Source organism: Protopterus annectens, chromosome 1.part0, assembly GCF_019279795.1.
Source record: "Protopterus annectens isolate FY-2018-M chromosome 1.part0, PAN1.0, whole genome shotgun sequence".
Taxonomy (NCBI): Eukaryota; Metazoa; Chordata; order Ceratodontiformes; family Protopteridae; genus Protopterus; species Protopterus annectens.
In genome coordinates, this window is record NC_056725.1 from 781,052,324 (window position 1) to 781,073,080 (window position 20,757).

Genomic DNA, 20,757 nt, shown 5'->3' on the forward strand with positions numbered 1-20,757 from the left:
CTGGTAGATAGGCTACCTAGTGCACCACTCCCACTGATAAGCTAGAAGGCTTCCCTCCACCACAGAAAGGCTTGAGAGGCTCAGGAGCTTACAAACAGTCCTGGATACAGCAAGTCTGTATCTGGACTAGATAAGTTACAGGAAAGGCAGGAAACAAGCTAGGAATTTTTTTTTTACAGAAAAGCAGCTAAAACAGCAGTAAATACAATTCAAATGCAGTGCAGACTAGCACACGTGTATCAATATTACGGCAAATACAGTTTAATTAAATGCAATTAAATTAACAAATGACTAAAAAACAAGTGCAGAAGGCATTAAATTAGAAGGCTACTAACAAGTAATAATAAGTGCAGAGTAAGAACAACTGAACAGATAGCAGGCAGAACAGCAACTAAGACAGTTACAGTAAGAGCAGCTGAAAAAAAAATATATATATATATATATATATATATATATATATATATATATTTTTTTTTTTTTTTTTTTTTTTTTTGGAGGGAGGTAACACAGCAGGATTAAGAGGCTACAGGGGTTGTCCTTTTTAAATGCTCTCTTTGTACACAGTAGGAGTGCCTGAAATCAGCATATAATCTCACTGCACTCAGTTGAGTGAGCAAATGAAATAGGCCCAGAAAGGAGTATCCAAATACAAACTTACAAGAGGGGCGGACAGTTTCAAAGTCACCAAGATTAACAACAAGAGACAGAAACAATACAGCACCATTATAAATAATAGGTATGTGTATAAATACAGCACAGTGCAAATATTGCAAAAAGTGTACTTATCAGTTTGGAATAGATTCCAGTTCTGCAGCTCACATCAAATCTATCAGCTTTACAGCAGTTATCAGAAATGCAGTCTGTTATTGGAATTACAGCAATGAGATACACCTCAGGCAATGACTAACAGCTAGGATGTGGGCTGGCTCAACAGCCCTCTTCCTGAAACTAGCTTAAGCTACCCTGAGAAAAAAACACAGTGGAGACAACAAGAGACAGAAACAATACAGCACCACTATAAATAATAGGCAAGTCTATAAATACAGTACAGTGCAAATTAAGTTGCAAGAACTGTACTTATCAGTTTGGAATAGATTCCATTTCTGCAGCTCACAAGAAATCTATCATCTTTCCAGCAGTTCACAGAAATGCAGTCTGTACTGGAATTACAGCAATGAGATACACCTCAGGCAATGACTAACAGCTAGGATGTGGGCTGGCTCAACAACCCCCTCCCTGAAATGACCTTGAGCTACCCTGAGAAAAAAAACACAGTGGAGACAACAAGAGACAGAATCACTATAGCATCACTATAAATAATAGGCAAGTGTATAAATGCAGCACAGTGCAAATTAAGTTGAAAAAAGTGTACTTATCAGTTTGGAATAGATTCCAATTCTGCAGCTTACAGCAAATCTATCAGCTTTCCAGCATAATGTTAGGTTACAAGCAGAGATCTGATCATAGTTCTTTGTAGTGCATAGATATGTATTTGCTCCATGTACTGCTCATTATAGAAAAAGAAAAAAAACACAACGTTTTTCCTAACTTTTAAAACCTGTAAAGCACATAACGAGAGCTATCAAACTGACAGGAAGACACTTTTGAAGTAAAGTCAGCAGAAGATTGTACGAATAGACATCTGGCAGAAAATAAGCTTTTTTGACTTTTGCTGCTGTCATTTGTTGGCTGTCACTGCCATTTTTTAGTGAAAGATCCAATGTTAACATCACTTGGGAGAGAGTTAACAATTCTTAAGACTGGGTCTCACACTATTGAACAGCTTAACTGGTTTGTCTTTATAAGACTTGAAAGGACTGTAGAATACTGGAAACAAACTGCAATGAGACTGGAATGAATGTATTTATTTTTTAATTACCCAGGACTGTGCTGAACACTTGCTAGTCTCTCCTTTATGTGCCAAATCTTGTTGTGCCGTTCAGAATAAAAGTCTGGATACACTGTAGTTCAGTTAAGAAAGTTTTAGTTTGTGCAGTGGAGGTAGGTGTCAACAATATCAAAATCAAATCTTAACTGTCTATAGTAACAGTGCTGATAAAAATGAAATAGATTATTGAATTATAATGTCCGTAGCATCTGCACTAACAATTTAAGTCTTTCAGCTTTTCCCAGTTAGGGGTCGCAACTGTGGAACTTCCGTCCACTAATGATTGGCAATGGATTTTTTTACGGTGCCGAGTTGCCAGCCTGATGCCCAACCTTCAAAAAAGGCATGCCCATTCACGGACGCACCTACCTGCATGTCTTTAACATCACTCGGCCACAGGGAGGATATGCTGACTCCACACAGAAGGTGATCCAGCCAAGAATCGAATGGGAGAACCTCTTGCTGTGAGGCAACAATGCTAACCGCTGCATACTGTCCTTAAATTCTATACTCTGGACTATCTTTCATACCAAGTAGGTATTCAGACACTACTGAAGTCATTTTTGATATTAAAAAGTTTTGCAGGGATTTAACCCTTAAGTTAATGTTTAATAGCAGTGATAGGGAAAATAATGTTTTCAAGAAACCTGGTTCTTATGTACCACCTGTGAATCCTTTGATACATGCTTTCAAAACAATGTGTATACAGGATGTGCATAGATTACATAATGCTAGAAACACTAACTATAACAATGGTTCTAGGAAAATAATCTTACTAGAAGTGAAAGGATGGCCTTAGTACAGTTGCAGGAAAACACAGATATAGTGATTAGGCCCACTGGCAAGGGCGGGCCCATTGTCATCATGGATGCTAGTAAATATGAACATGCTATGCTCAATATGTTATGCGATGTTAGTTTTTACACGAAGGTTAATCGTACAAAGATTGATAAAATGGTGCATTAGATTAAATTACAATTAGATACATTACTGAGTGAGGGCTCTATAACTAAGGAAATATATGATTATTTTCTCATAGAACATCCTGTTATCCCCTTTATACAGGAATTACCTAAGATTCACAAAAATAAAATGTGTCCACCAATGAGACCGATAGTCTCTGGGAGAGGGTGGTCTACGGAGTCCATCTCTATATATAGAAAGAAGAATTTGAGACCTTTACTTAATGCGGTACCACTGGTACTAAAAGATACTGAACATTTTTTAACTGATTTATTTGAACACATGCAAGTTTTGAGTGAAAGGGAGAGTTACATCCTGGTCACCATGGACGTTAGTATCACTCTTTAATGTGATCCCGAGTGATCTGGGTATGGATAGTATCGAGAAGTTTCTTAGGATATATTCTAATTTTGAAGTTAGACAGATCAAACTTATTAAGGATTTGCTTGAGATAGTGTTGTGTTGCAATGTAGTTTGAATTGGGGATGTGTTTTATTGGCAGAACAATGGCGTAGCTATGGGCACTTCATGTGCCAATAGCTATGCAAATGCTGTAATGGTGGTTTGGGAATCTGAATATATGTTAAGAGGTCCCTTTAGTAAACACATTTCATTTTTCAGAAGGTGTGTGGATGACCTTTTTATTGTGTGGAGTGGAAGCAGGCAAGAGTTAACTGAATTCCTCCAGTATGTTAATGAAAGCACTGCGTTTTTAAAGTTTACATTTACATACTCTGACAAGGTTATGCATTTTTTGGATGTAGCAGTTTTGGTAGATGAGAATAACAGACAGTGCATGAAACAATATAGGAAACCATGTCACGTCAACAGTTTACTGTCATATGACAGTATGCACCCCCCATATATTTTCAAGAGTGTGGTAAGGAACCATGCTTTTAGAGCCTCCTGACTCAATGGGAGGGAGCCTGACTTCTTGAGATGCACTGAAGGTATTACTAAGGAATTAATGGAGAGGGGCTGTGATGACAAGATGGTAAAGACTAATATAGAGGAGGTTACCAGACTCAGAGAATCAGTAGCACAACCTTATTTTTCTAAGAGGCAGGTCACTAGGAAAGCTAGTAACATCAGTAATAAAGGGATGCTTAGGATGCCCCTATATTATTTATCTGATGTACAGACTTATATGGGCATAGTTAGGAAAAATTGGGGAATTCTGACTTCGGATAAGGGTGTTAGTAACATTATAGAACAAGAACCCCAATTTTTGTTAGGAAATGAGCTCTTCCTTAAAAGAAATTTGTTTCCCAAGGAGTAAGGTCAATGCCCCAGATAGTGGAGGTCTGACTATGTGTAGACATTGTAATGTTTCAAGTTACATGGACACTAGTACCAAGTTTATGCACCCAGATGAAAAAAAAAATAATACAGCTTTAATGTTTCTTCTTCATGTAACACTAAACATGTAGTGTACCTTGCGCATTGTTTGAAATATTTAAAATTTTATGTTGGTAAAACTGACAAGAGTATTTAAAGATTAGATTAGGGAACATGATAAACTGAAATAGATTATTGAATTATAATGTCTGTAGCGTCTGCACTTACAATACTGTCCTTAAATTCTCTACTCAGAATATCGGATCTTAATGTCTCCAATAACAGTGCTGATAAAATTAAATAGATTATTGAATTATAATCTCCATAGTGTCTGCACTTACGATCCTTTCCTTAAATTATGTACTCAGAATGTCAGATCTTAATGTATCTAAAAACAGTGCTGATAAACTGAAATAGACTGAATTATAATCTCCATAGCTTCTGCACTCACTATACTCAGAATTTTTCCTTTCCTCCTGAGTAATATAATTAATAGTTTAGAATGCTGGCTATTTGATCTGACCTCCACTCACTCTGAAGTGTCTGTACCAAACTTCTGTGGATTGCACTGCAATGACTTTCTGCGTATCGCTCCAAACTAACTTCTGTGTCTGAAGTAGCTCTCCTACTAATAGCAAAACTCTGTAAATTTCCTTCAGTTTCTACATGCCTCTTTAACCTTGGTTTCCCATCCATTAGTCCAGGTTGCATTTGAATAGAGTCAGAGAGGAGGCTCTGCTTCACATGGATGGGAAGCCTGCAACACAATAGGGCTAGTCTCTGGGACACATACCTCCAATATGTTCCACTTATATTATAAATGATATTTCCAGCCTTCCGTCATGTATTACTAATGTTGTCAGACTTGCAGATGTGCAGCAAGTAAATTAGTACTGGAACTGATGATGTCGCAGTCAGGCATAGCACACCTCTCGATAGTCTGTATAAGACTGAGAATAAAGATAAAGCTTTGAATTAGTCGGTTAATTCTATGTGGTTTACATCTTATATTCTTTTTGTGAGAAACCTCTTTGGGTGTTCCAGTTGTTGCATGTGTCTGGTCAGGTATATACCAAAGGGAGCACTCTACTCTTTGACTGGCCAAATGAGGGCTACTGCAGTAGGACAATGACATCTCTGGACATGGATGCCATAGACTTGCTTACAATGTGTGCAATATAGAATGACTTCCTTACAACAGTAGACACATGATGGTCAAAGGCTAGATCACTGTCCACATCAGTTCCCAATTCCCTAACCACTGGGCCTACCCTTCTGAGTATATTATCTGTGTGGTAATTCTCAGGCATGGATGACTTACCCAATTATATTATTTTACATTTTTTTGGCATTCAATTTTAGAAAGTGGCTCTGGTGCCAATTATTAGTTTATGACAAGCTCTCTTGGAGAATATTTGTGTCCTTGGGGGATTCTATGATTGCACTAAGCTTACAAACACCCACAATCTTGGCTTATTAGAGGCCTTTGATGTCAGGTTTGACTTCAGAAAAGTCAACACCAAAATGAGTAGTCCCAGTACCAAGCCGTGAGACTCACCACTCATGACTGGCCTTTTTGTGGAGACAGAGTCCCCTATCTTGACTTCCTGTGTCCTATCTGTGAGCCAGTTTGTTATCTAATGGGTGGCACAGGAGTTTAGTCCTATTTTTGTGAGTTTGTGTATAACACCTGAATGGGAAAAAATGTTGACTACCTTGGCCAGTTGAAGATAGACTGTGTGAACCATTTTGCCCTTGTACATTGCTTTGGTGACCTTCTTAAAAAAGTCCACCCAGCTGAATAGGCATGATCTGCCCTTGACAAAACCAAACTATATTGGTTTCAATGTGTTTATTTATAATATTCATGATAATTTTTGTTCATGGCTTTATATATGAGACTAATCAGACTTATGGATCTGTAGTTACTCAGGTCATTAGATGGTTGCCCTTGTGCAGAAAGATAACTGTTGCAGTCCTTCATTTGCTAGGCATAAAACCAGTATGGAGGCTAAGGTTGAACAGTGATTTTATAGGGTTCAATAGGTCATGTTTTGTGCTATTCAGAAGGCATCCTGGAATATTATCAGGGCCCATGGATGCAGTATCTTTTGCCTTGAAGAGCACATTGAGGACTTGTTCACTAGAGATAGTCAGGGGAGTCATAAATGGGTTCTCTCGACAAGTGTCGGGGGGAAGCGCTGTAAAAATAGAGTTAAATTTATCAGCTAGTAGGTTTGCCATATTCTCCAGTGCCATATAAGTGGTTCCATTTACAATCAGTTCAGCACACAGTTGTAGACTTCCTTTGAGAATGTGGACATAGCTGAAGGTCTTATACCCATTCTTTGCCCATAAGGCTATCCTTTCCTCAAATCAAAAGGGAAGGAAAAACTTTTATTTAAATTATGCTTAAATATTTTAAGTTGCACTTATAGTGACCTGTGTAGTGATACATTTTTTGCACTTCTCTGCATTTTGTCCATGTTTTAGCCAAAAGAAGTTATCTGTTTGCATTTTTTTAGTTTGTTCTGGGACCTTGTTCTTGTATCTTTATTTGCAGTAGTGGGAACCTTGTGTGTTACTGCAAGATTTTAGCATTGTATGTACATTATACTGTACTTCTATTTCCATAAGTAGAATTTCATGTAAAATATTGCTTTTTGTATTTTTAACACAGTCTGAAGCCTCAGCCTTTTTAGCTTCTTTCACAGATGTGGAGGTATTGAGATCTACAGTCAGATTTGAACCTCATTTAATCATTTATTGCAGCATTTTCCATAAACAGCATTACTGGTAAAATTCTGCACAGTAGTGGCAGTATTCTGAATTCTGCTCCAGGCTTCGTGATTCAGTACTTTTTACAGCCGTATACACATGATTAAAGTTGCATTCCAGTGACTTTCTGTTTACCTTGCTACTGTTTCCCTTCTTTAAATCTACCCCAGCCCCACTGAGACATTAAGCTACAAGTTTCTGAAATTCTAACCATAGGACTAGAGCTCCAGTTTGAATTTTTTGCCAGCCTTCCCACACTTACATTGTTGTGGTTTTAAAAGGTTGTGTCTCTGGATTCTACCCCTTGTGTTAATCTGACTTCCCTCTTTCATTACTATTGCTATTGTTGTTGTGTAACCTATTAAAGTACTTTCCCACCCATTGTTTTCCATATATCCTTAGTACTAAGTGCCCACTCTGCAACCAGTATTGCACTTGAGTAAACCCCTCTTACTACAAATTGTCTTCTGTTCATTTTCTCAGAGCTTCCATTTGCTTGGTGCCCTTGCCACACTGTGAGGGGGTCCTGAATTAAGCATGCTCCATTCTTAGCAGATAAGAGATTTACTTTATTGTTTTGTACTTCAGTTAACTGTTTAGAGTGTTACTGCTTTATTTTTGCTTTATTTGTTGATTTTTATCTTTAAATTGTTCTAAAGGACCCTAATCCTTGAAATTACCTTGTTAATGTGGTTTATCTTGCTTTATGTAGCATTACATTTCCAAGCAATCTTTTTTGTGTTTTTACATCACGAGGTTAGCATTGCACTGTACAGACACAAACATCCAGAAAATAGATGTTATACAACTACTCTTAGAACTGAAACCTGTAACTTGGTGTGGCTAAAGCAAAGCCATTGCAAGGAGACATGCTTAGAGCAGCTAGTTTGCACATTAAACAGCACAACTGTCAAATCTTAGCACAATCTAACCTAGTCTCGTGCCAAGTCCAGAGACTGGCCATGGAGACCTCTGGATAACCCAGTCCACAACTTACAGTAGCCCACTCAAATAAAGGTATGGACAAGATGGATATGTAATTTACAAGTGTCTCCATAGCCAGCTTGATAACTATGGGCATCCTGAGACAATTTAGCAAGTGTATCATGTTCACAGACAACCATTTAATCCTTGAAGAAACACAGTATGCGAGAGATGCATAGCCACAATTTCACTGGAGGCAAACATCTGGCATAAAAATAAGGTTGAAGGAAAAATAAAAAGCATAGCTCAACAGAGCAGAAAGAGCTGATAGATAAAAAAATAAAAAGTAAAATCGTAATTAAAAAGACTGAATTGACACAGATAAATACACTAGATAAACCACAAAAAAGCGCTTTACTTCAAGCAAGCGTCTTCATATCACAAAATTGTTCAAGAATCACCACGATTTTTAAAATATTGCTGTTTAAATAATCAAACTAACTTTTAAAAAAATAATTTATAAAACCTAAAAAATAAGCAATAAACATAAAATCATGCAACAAAATCAACAAAATAAATATATTAGTAAAATATCTAATATTTAAAAAAAAAAAAAACTATTAAATTCCAGTGAAAACAAAAAACTAAATAGCATATATATTTGTTGTGAGCTCTATACTCATCTGCAAAATAACTATACAGCTCAATAAAATAACAATAACTGAGAATCATAATTAATAATAATCATAAGTAACTGTGAAAAGCATAAAACAATAAAAAGAAAAATTGTGTCAAAAACTAAGAAAAGATTATCAACAAGTTACGGTATTATAATAAAAGAAAATAAACATAACAAATAAATATAACTGTATATAAAATGTGTATAAAAAATAATATATAAATCTAGTGTATAAAAAAGTGCATATAAAAAAATGTGTAGAATGAATGAAAAAAATATAAATATAAATGAATGAAAAAAAAAAAATAAAACAAAAAAAAAATAAAAAAATGTTTAAACAATTATACAATAAATTTACATTATATATATTACATTATTTTGTTATTATACCAAGTATCATTTGTACCCAAGTATCACTAAAATTGGATCTACATATATTTATTTGGTTTATAATGGTTCTTGCTGTTTGTATATTATATCTTTTTGATAGCATTTAATTCTATATAAATTTAGAGTATCATTGTATTCACAATATTATATGACACACACTGCAGTTACAGTATGATATTACAAAATAATAGTACTTGATAATTTACATTTTCTTTTGGCTTCTCTTATGGAGTTATCATTTTATTTTTTTTTATAATATATAATTTTTATTGTTTATTGTTTATGCATATATGCATTGTTTATATTTGTGTTATTTTTTTATTTGTTTTATATATTTATTTTTAGCTTTAATGATTGGGCTTTTTAGATTAATTTTTGAATATTTATTGCAAGCATTTTTGCTTTGTTGTGTTTCTGTGTGATCTGTAGTAGATTGAGTGCTCTGTTGGGGTTTATCTGTGATGGTTTATCTGTAAAATAAACTGATGTATGTCTCCAGAAGACCGGATTACTTGGATTTTTTACACATAGAAGGTTATTTCTCACTCTGTCAACGCTTGCTTGAGTTATTTATCCATAAAAATAAGGTTGTCAAGAACACACACATTAAATCCACCAGACATAATGTTCACCACACATAGACCCAACTTATACCAAGTCACAAAAAAGCCATCTTCCCAAATCTCAAAGATCTCCTAAGCCTGTAAATGGCAACACCTATCCTCAACAATCTCTAAAGCACTGAACAAAAGCAACACCAAATACAACATGTTCACCTACAAGAGCAAAGCTCATAATGCAAGCACATTACCAGGGGCTCTTGTCATATGGGACTCCATTGTACAACACTCAGATGTTCCACTCCCCAGACTGAATATGCAGAAGATAATAATGTTTTGCTTATCTGGAATCAGGATCTGCCAAGTTATGCACCATTTATGTCATTACACCACAGGTACCAATATGATTCTATCATAGCCCTTGCGGGTGTTAATGACCTGAATTGTACTTCCCTGGACTATATGAAGAGAAACATTATTGATCTCTCTGAATATGTGTCTCAGACAGGTATGTGCCTTGCATTGAGCAGCATTCTACCTTCACCAAGGATGATGCCACAATATGAACAAAAGATGACTGGCATCAATGATTGGCTTAGTTTCTGGTGTCTTTCAAGGGGGATTCAATATTTGTCAGCATGAAGACATTGTTAACAAAACATGTTGCTCTGCAAAGGATGGTCTGCACCTGTCTGCTGTAGTCTCATCAATATTGGCTAAAACTGTATCCACTCCCTTGGAGACTTTTTTATGCAATGACAAATTGACAAACCTACTGACATAGGAAATAAAACCCAAAGAAACTTAAAGGTGTTACTGCTCAATGCTAGTAGCCTAAACAAGAAACACCACATCCTATAAGTTCTGCTCAATCTGGAGAATATAAACCTCTATGCCATTACAGAAACATGGTTTAAATTCGCAGGACCACTTGAGTCACTTTTCAACTATAGCCTCAAAACAGACTTTGTGCCATGAGAGTGGAGGACTGCAAAGGTTATCCCACTTCACAAGGGTGAGTAATCAACTGACCTGAGACCTATTTGTTTGACTAGTCTAGCATGCAAAGCCATAGAACAAATTATCATGGAAATGATCAATAAAGACATAGGCAACCTCCAGACACTGGACACAACCTATTTCAGCTTTTTAAAGGGAAGATCATGCTTACTAACCAAGGCAATGACTTAGGGAAAAAGGTGCATAGCGCCTACCTGGACCTTGCTAAGGTGTTTGATAGAATACCCAGCTTGAGTATAGTTAACAAACTCACCAAACTAGGCAAAACCCCCTACATAACTCACTGGTTTTCCAGCTGGCTCACAGACAGGACCCAAGAAGTCAGGACTGGTGAGACCACCTCCATGAAGAGACCAGTCACCAGCAGGGTACAAAACAGCTGTGTGTTGGGACTGCTCCTCTTTGGCATCTACTTCTCTGAGGTAAAAGCTTATGTCAAGGGCCTTTGGCTGACCAGGTTCACTGATGACTGCAAAGTGGGAGTTATGATAGATTCCCCCATGACACAAACATCTTAAAAGAAGGTCTAACACAGACAAATGAATAGTGCCAAAGTCATGGATTAAAACTCAGTGCCAAGAAATGCATTATAGTGCCTTTTAGGAAAGCTGCTACCCAGGCTAATTATTCCATCTGGCAGTGACCTACAACTTAGAAGTAGTAATACACACATACTTGAGGAAGAAACTCTAATAAGAAAATTAATGATTAAAATGATATCCTGCCATGTAAACAAATACTGCTGTCATTTCACCTTCACCACTGCACAAATGATGATGATTTTGTCTTTGAGGCCACAAATTATTGTGTATGGCAAAATGAAATAATCTGATGTACAGTACTTCAACAACCATCATAGTTCAAAATGAGGCAACATTGCGTAATATAAAAAAATATGATGTTTTTCATTTACTTGCAAGGTATGAGCTCATATTAAGTGCTGAAGTAACACTTTTTTTAATTGCACCACTTCAGGACATTCAGTGCATGTATATCTAGGTATACCACCTTAGCAGAATGTACTGTGCAAAACAGTTAAACATGTGATTATTCCTTATGTGTTGTCTTATGACATCACTGAACAGGAGTCAATGAGCACGCAGACATGACTTTCACAAACAATAGTATGAATACCTCTGCTAAATTAAAAAAAAAACATATCATTTAAAGATGAGAAGGAATGTCTAATAAACGATGACAGTAGTCCATGTGTCATACAACATGGCCCACAGATATCATTGTATACATCAACTATACTCCATGTGTTTTTTACAAGTAAGGAACACTAACCTGAATGTCATGGTCCATAGTTCTGTACTAGACACCTTCTCTTTACCTGCTGAGCCATATGTTGTGCATGAGCCTGCCATATGGGGTTCCTTATTACTACTGCTGGCTGGTCATCATTAGTCATAGTAGGACTGGAACTGGGAGCAGCAGTGACAGCATGGGTCAGGCCATCATATAATCATGTTTTGCAGAATGCCACACACAGTAAACATCCTGCATGCAGTAGTGGATCATACTAAAGGGCACCCCCAGATTCATCCAGGCACCTAAAACAAATCTTCAAGAGGCCAAAGACCCTCTCAATGACAATACAGGTCTGAGACTGGGTTTTGTTGTAAGTCTATTGTACAACTCTACTTGGATTTCTTACTGATGTCAGGAACCATAACAGAGAGCGAGAGAGAGAAAGGGGAGAGACAAAAAAAAAAACCAAAAAAAAAGTGGTTTAGTATTCAGCAATACATTTTACCATGAATAACTACTTAAACAAAAATATTTTTCCACTTAACAAAAAGATGACCACCGGGCATCCTACCATGCAGGAAGAGGTGGTAGAGTGAGATAGTGTGGCAGATCTGGGAATTGCATGCACTGCCAGGATGTTCTTATGATATGTTGGTGATGTACACCCATGCATCAAACACTACATGGCAATTGACAGAATGGTAGCTCTTCCTATTATGGTACTGTTCCCCCCATGGACTAGTTGGGGCTCTAATTGCAACATGGGTGCAATCTATCTCACTGAGAAAATTGCCACCTCATAAAAAGTACTCATAGTCTAGGCTCAGTCCCTAGGTGACACTGGGAAATAGATGTACTGCCCCACATGTGACAAGAGTACTTCCAGGAACTGCTGCAGTATCCTCAAGGCAGAAGCCTGTGAGAGACCCAATGTGTCCCAACTTTGTGTCTGGAATGTCCCCATGGCAAGTATAGTGAGGACTATACTTATCTTTGTATCAACAGATCAGGTAAGTCATGCATCCCTCAGTTCCCTGTGGGGCACCACACATACTCACTAAAACCCTTGGGATATCCCTGTCCACTCTGAACCTATCACACATATCCTGATTCTTAAACTTATATGAGTGATTCTCTGCCTATATCTCCATTTTCTTAGTCAGGAAGCACAGCTTTGGCTTTGGCTTATCAAAGACAAGCAGCTCACACCGGGAAAAAGCAGGTAACAGCATCATTATGTTTTGCAAAGTAGATAGAATAGGCCTGATTCCACCTATGACAGCTAATCTGTGGACAATCCTTTGAGGTTTGGGTAGATTACTTTTAAGAGCTACAGCATATATGAGCATTTATGTTTGTCTTTAGTTTGATGGGCATGTAGAATGTTGTGTTATGTGTTTCTGACAACCTGTTTGGTAATTGTAGTAGCTGTAGGTGAGATCCTTGTCTCCAGGGACAATACACAAGTTCAACTCTCAGTGTTCCTATTACATTATCGAAAGATAACGTAATCGATCGCTCAAAACTTTGAAATAGCCACATTTCGAAGATCGCATTGTGGGATCGCAGTACAGTGAAGATTGGGATCTTTGCCCTTTCCTCACTGTAGTGCGATCTCGGAGTTGGAATATATATTTACCGGGGGGGTTGGGGGGTGCAGCCCCCCCACAATAAAAACTTTAATATGCGGCCGTTTTGACGTTTTGAGTGTTCGATTACATTATCTTTCAATAACGTAATATGAACCCCAACTCTCACACACTGTCTCAGCTTCTTAAGAATTAGATGGCTGTCAGTAAACATGAAACAATTGATGCATTGTCTCTGGATGCCCATGCTACTAAGCTAGCTGCAGAGACAAGAGGAAAGTGCATATCCATTGTTCCAGGTTTCTACTCCATGGATTACAAGGAGAGTTGTACTAGTGGGTCTAGAATGGGTTTACTTAGGTCCTATTTAAGTGAAACTACAATGTTTTAGACAAGACTGTTGGAGCAATGCTTGTCTGTGTGCAAACCATAATAATGGTGTAATATAGAGGTTTATGCCAGGGTTGTTTGAGCATTGTTTGTCTAAGAACTACAATCTTAACATAATCTGACAGATCAATGCTTCTCTAAGCACAAACCGAGTGCTCATCTTATAAACGTGTACTCAGGGAAATATGGGATTTTTTTATAGGGAAAGTTGGATTCTAAGTGCTTTCACTTATACAGGGTGATGCTAACTGCCTTTGCATGATGCTAAGTGTGGCCCAAATGCTAAGACTTTATACATGCCCACAAAATCAAAAAACAAGCAATATAATCCAGAGACCATCACAACAACCCATTCTAAGTTTCCTCAATGATTTCTAAGCAAAATAATGCAAATGCGCTTCCCAGAAGCATGTGGTATGAAGTATTACACTAGTGGTTCTCTAAATATATGCCTGCCTTGTGCTAGAAAGTAGCTGCGACATCCCCCCCCCCCAAAGAAGCACTCATTGCACTCTATGGACCACTTACTAAGTTGTCCATTGTCCTTTCTCTTGACCAATAGATTACACTGTATATGCCAGTTCCTTAGTCTCCCTAGCTTCCTGGTTTCTACATTCAGTAAATGAAAGAAAACCTATTCTTTTTACCTCCTTGTTAATTGCTTTGTACTGGCTAGAAACTGTTTTCTGTAATAATTAAAATGAGGGTGGGAAGCCTGTTATGCTTCCCAACCCTATCCTCAATTCCCTCACACCTAGCCTCTCTTACTCTACCATTATACTTGTCACATACACATTTCACCAGTGACACCTATTCACTAACCCTCCAAACAACTTTACTAGTTTCATGCAAAGGCTTATTTTTGTATTTTCTGACATCCCAACTTCCATCTAACATTTAACATTATTCCCAACAGTCTTTCTACCTCCCATACTGTTTTGCACTACATCGATTCATACTCAGACCCCCATTAGTACTTTTCTCTTATTCTACATTTCACCTTCTATTTTCCCCAAATAAACCCTCACAGCTTCCTATGTTAACTACATCCTCATTTCAAACCCCTCTATTTCTTACATTTCAGAAACATATGACAGGATACAAGAACACTTTAACTCTCTTCTTTTATCAAAAAATACTTCCTTCTTACTTACATTCTACCAGCTTTCAGACCCACCACTATCACTAAATATCCTACAGCCCGCAACATCTTGCTTCCTTCTTAATTCCAACTTCCCCACTAGCTGCCATCAGTTAAATACAGATCCCTTTACTTAACCATGCTTCTCCTTAGCCTATCCTCTATTCTTCTACTCCTACTGGGCCATCTTTCATCTTACCATGACTCAGTAATAGCTGTTAGCATCTCTCCAGCTCTGTCCCAACTACCTATCCATACTTCCTCCCTAAACTCTCCAAATATTACACCAACCTTTTTAATCACCAGAATACCTTGAAAACATCAGAATGCTCCATACTAAAATGCAAATAAATGAAGACAAAAAACTATGCAATAGCGACACTCAGAACAATAGTAAACACAATCCTAAAACATTTTAATCAGCCATTAAAGAAGTCTTACATCCCGGCTAAAAATTCAGCTCTTTTCATTTTTCTTTCATTGTTTTTATTATTATTCACTCCAAACTGCAACTGAATTCAGCTCTTTATTTCATGGATAACATTGCATCCCAAGCATTTAATCCCAACTCTACCCAACAGCCACATATCACCATATTCACGTTCAAACCTGTGCACGCATCCTATATAAAATTACTCTTAAAAAAACTCAAACCATGCTCTACTTCAGTTGATGACCTTCCAAGTGAGTACCTAAAAACAGCAGCCAATAGCATTGCCTATTCTGTCTCAATCCTTATAAATAGGAAAGTCCAGAAATCCCATGTCCATTTTCTCTGGAAAAAAAAACATACATTATCTCTCTACACATAGGAGGAAATTCAACAGACATCAATAACTTTAGAACTATGGCAATCTTACCTCCTCTCTCCAAAATACTTGAAAAATGTATTCAGAAGCAATTGCTAAACTATCTCCTGCAGGAATATCTCATATCCCCAGCACAACATGGCTTCCATCCTTACCATAGTACTAGCACTGCCCTTCTATCCTTTTTAGATACTGCCAATATAGCTAGAGGTAGTGACAAAATGATCACCTCCTCATTTCTAGATTTGTTTAAAGCCTTTGACACACTTTGTTACAGCAAACTTCTACTTTAAATATCCTCACTGGGTCTATTTCAGCCCACCTTCCATTCTAAAAATGGCACTTCACTCTCTGTCCATACCTCCCAGTCATCACTTGTGTACCACAAGACTCAATCCTTTGTCCCCTCTCACCAGCACTCCCATATATCCACACAACAGGCCTCCCTAATATGATAGATAGATGACTCCACACTCATATGGCACATCTCCAAAAAAATTACTCAGGAAACTTTGACAGCCCCTGAAACATGGTTTTGCAAATCACAACTATATTCCTTTTTTTCCCTAAACCCCTTTCTCATAAAAAAATAAAATTTGAAATCATCTCTCTTAATAAATTCAACTATTGAAGTCACTTATTATAGCAAATTATTAGGGATGACAGTGGACAATAATCTTAAATCTGATCTGCATATACAAAATTGCATTAAAAACTCACCAAAGACTAAGGATGCTTCACAGAGACCAAAACTTTTTCAGCAACACAACTAAAACATAACTTGCCACTTCTTACTTCCTCCCCTACTTTATGGCAGTCTCATTCTTACTAACCTCCAGGTATGACAACAAACAAAACTTGAACAATTTCATAATAAAATGGCTAAATTTGCAGCAAATACCCCTTTCAGAACCCACCCCTGTATCACACTAAAAGGCTTAAATTGTTTAGCACTACCCCATTAACTAGCATGTACAGAACTTCTTATAGCCTATAAAATTATCCAGCATCCACCTGCTTGTCCTGCACTAAATATCATTCTACACAACTATGTTCCCAGTCTCTCATTATGATCCAATAACCAAAACTCCTCTCTGCCAACAAACCTATCAAATCTGCTGGACATGGTCTATACTCATAGCATGTGGCTACGGCCAAAAACACCTTAACTGAATCCATCAGGTCAATACCCTAACTACAGTCCTTTAGAAAGATTCTGAAAGACTTTCTAGTCAAACTCTGCCTCTGTTCTTACTCAAACCCATGATTAAATATATCCCCAAATAAGAACAAACACTTATTCATACCTTACATCTTCTTACTCCCACTTCCTTCCTTCAACCAATTTCTCCCCCAGACACTCTCTATCTAAATATTTCATAAGTCTGTTTTTCTTTCAATTCATGTTACAATTCCTGTTTGCATTATACTAACATATCCAAAGAATAAAAGCAGGCAGAAGCAAGGCCCCAGTTTCTTTAGCTGATTTATTACAAGACACACAAGCGCTTTCACCACAGGGCTTCTTCAGGTGTATAAAAAACAGCACTCAACACACCCATTCTTATACTAAGCATTACCTAGTCACATGATTAAAAAGAGAAAACTCTTAAAGGCACAAAGAACAATTGTATTCAACCCACATTAAAATGCATGGTAAAAACAGGGGGCAGATCCTGTGGCTCTTAGTATGTCTTAATACCAGTATGATGTGGTGGAGCTTGTGTGTGAATCTGAAAAACAGCAGCCTGAAGCAAAACACTCCTGCTTAATTTTAATTTGTTTTTTTTATTTTAGTTTTTCCTGGTCACTGTTGGAATTATATTTTTTTATATTTTGATTATATATATTTTTTTTTTTTTTCTTCTAAATTTGCTAAAATGTCTCCAAATATGAAATCATTGTCATATATGTCGGATCTATTCTTAACCAATGTTTTCGCATTAGGTGTAATTTGGAAAAATGTTTAAATTGCAGATGTTTTTGAATTATTTTTGAAGATTGTAAAATTATTGCTCTTAAAATGTTTTTGTAATACTTGGAGCTTTTTTCCCTGGGTCTATGCTGAAAATAGGCATGTACCCAGTCAGACTTTATTGGTAATCAAATGTTAATAAATAAATAAGGAAATATTTGTGACAGAAATTATGCTTTACTAAGGTTATTGTAAACAGTCTTTTTATTTAAAAAATATTTGACACATGGAAAAAGAATTAAGAATTTGTGTATTTATTTCTGGAAATTCCACAAAATTAAATACAGGCTATTGTGAATTTCCTGCATGACATCTCATCTTAAGCACAGTTTACTGAAAATGCTTAAAAGATATTTTGTTTTTCTTTTTTTTTCATTGCCTTTTGTTATTTCTCTCTACCATATTAGTTCTCAGTCAAGGCTGCTTGGTCAGTAACAAGCAGCAATTTTCCCCAAAACTGAGGCTGGAGGAGGTAAAGGTCAGCTGTAGTTACATGTTCAAATAGTGATTTACTCCAACAGAAAGAAATAGAATACAATGAGTTTGGAGTGGTCCTGGTGGTTGTAGGTTATTAGCTGTTTCCATGTAATACAGTGAGAATATGGAGTTGTGCTGTTGGTTGTGGGTTATTAGCTGTTTCTGTGTAATACACTAAGAGTTTGGAGTGGTGCTGGTTGTTGTGGGTCATTAGTTGTCACCATGTAATACAATGAGAGTTTGGAGTGCTCCTGGTGATTGTGGGTTATTAGCTGTCACCATGTAATGCAGTGATAGTTTAGAATTGTGCTGGTGGTTTAGGGTGATTAGCTGTTACCATGTAATACAGTGAGAGTTATCAGTGATGCTAGTGGTCCTGGGTGATTAGCTATTATTATGTAAACTCTCACATCTATATCTGACTTTTTTCCATAGCTGGATTTAGGTTACTGTGTTCCATGGCAGCCATCTGCTCATGTAATTAGGATGATTGTAAATGAGCTCCATACCTTACTGTCACTTTTTGAAGTTGATGACACTATCAGTAATCAGCGTCTGAAGTGGTGCTCGTGGTTGTGTGTGATTAGCTGTTGCTGTGTAATGCTGTGGGTGATTAGCTGTTGTGGTGTAATACACTGAGAGTTTGGAATTGTGCTGGTGGTTGTGGGTTATTAGTTGTTTCCATGAAATAACAGTGAGAGTATGGAGTTGTGCTGGTTGTTGTGGGTGATTAGCTGTTTTCATGTGTGATGCCCATGCACTGGCCCAGCAATCAAGGAGCCTTAATCCTCACCATTAACGCCAGTGAGAGGTGTCCATATAGGGAAAGGATAATAACTACACACATAGTAAAGTACAATTTCCCTTAAGAGCACACATAGATCACAGTCAGTCTGAGGCTGGTTTCTCCCTTTCTCTCCAGGTCTCCAATAAGACTTCCCACTGGCAAAGCTATAGGGTTCAGATCTCAGCCTAGTGGGCAAGCTAAAACCTCCAGCACCCTCTCTGTCCAACTAGTGCTTCATGTCCCTGCCCAAGTAGCTGACACACACACACACACACACACACACACACACACACACACACACACTTTGAGATAAGAGTTTATACAACCACACAGGCACTCCTGGAGAAGGCTGGTACAGGTTCTCCAGCTGTGCTCCTTTTACCCGGTCAATATGGTAGAAATCACTGCCACCACCCAGCTAATATTTATCGGCTACTAACAGGCCCTTATGAAAGGGTGTCCGATTACACTGTGCAGTATTATTATCCAAATGGTAAGTGCAACCAAACAGTCAAGACTTATTTGGAGTGACTTGGTACAGTATCACTATATACATGCAATGCACACTTAGAGCTTACATTATCTCTACACAAAACAGCTACAGTTGAAAGGTTTAAACATATTTAATAATAAATAAAATACACAAGACAATACTTCTTACTACACAGTGCTAGCCAAGAGTTTAGAGATGACAGAGAAATACTTAAAATAATACAGTAGAAAAGTTCTGACATCAGAGAAAAACAAATTAGTCTAATCTTCCTATTTCCTAGCTATATCTAAGAGAAAACACAGTTCTAAAATCCTACTTACATATAGACACAGGCAAAGTGGTGAGTTGGATGTTCTCAAGACAAATGCTCAAATGCTCTCATTCTTTCTGTCCTTAAATTGATAACATAGTACCACCGATTCATTTCAGATTACATAATTTCTTTCTGGTTCCCAGGCTAACAGACTCTCAGAGGTTAATAGCCCTTTTGATCTTGCAGCTGGTCAAGAACTAGAGCAATAAAATAAATTATACATGCAAATTCGAGCCATTATCTCTGGCCTTAAAACAATAGGCAGAATGCCTTTATCTAGGCATCTCAGCTCCGAGTTTTGATATCAAAGAATTGACTTATCAGCTTTGTTACAGCAGAGTGCACTGTTGTTACATTTTTGCAGTTCCACATTTAACACAATTTTTTCCCATTTAAGAGAACAAGCCTGTGGCTTATATTAATGCTTACAAATGACATAATTATCTACAAAATTCTATCTGGCTAGGCTGGCAGCCTTCACCTATCTTCATACCATGTAATACAGTGAGAGGTTAGTGTGGTGCTGGTGGTTGTGAGTTATTAGCTGTCATGATGTAATACAGTGAGAGTTTTTAGTGGTGCTAGTGGTTGTGGGTGATTAGCTATTACCATGTAGACTCTCACAACTATTTCTGACTTTTGTCCACAGCTGGATCTAGGTGACTACGCTGCAAGACAGCCAACTGCTGATGTAATTAAGACGATTGTGAATGAGCTCCGTACCTTACTGGGGATGTCACTGTTTGGAGTTGATATCATTATCAGTAACCAAACAGGCCAACATGCTGTGATCGACATTAATGCATTTCCAGGTCAGAATAACTTCACAGAATCTGTTTCAGAATGTAATGCTTTGTTAACACAGATCATCTGTTTTCTGCAGCAGGCTAAAACCAGTGAAACTTATATAGTCTTTTTAAAGTATTAACTGTTCCATGTTTTAATAAAATAACATTTTCAAATAGATTATCTACTCAAGTCAAGGTAAG

At 37.2% G+C, this 20,757-nt stretch overlaps 1 protein-coding gene across 1 annotated transcript in view; it reads left to right on the forward strand.

The window, feature by feature from the left end:
- LOC122794524 (inositol-tetrakisphosphate 1-kinase-like) overlaps window positions 1-20,757 on the forward strand; it is a 721,296-nt gene that overhangs the window by 647,789 nt on the left and 52,750 nt on the right. Inside the window, exon 10 of the mRNA XM_044062994.1 lies at window positions 20,444-20,580. Coding sequence (XP_043918929.1) covers window positions 20,444-20,580 — 137 coding nt within the window. The remainder of the gene's footprint in view (window positions 1-20,443; window positions 20,581-20,757) is intronic.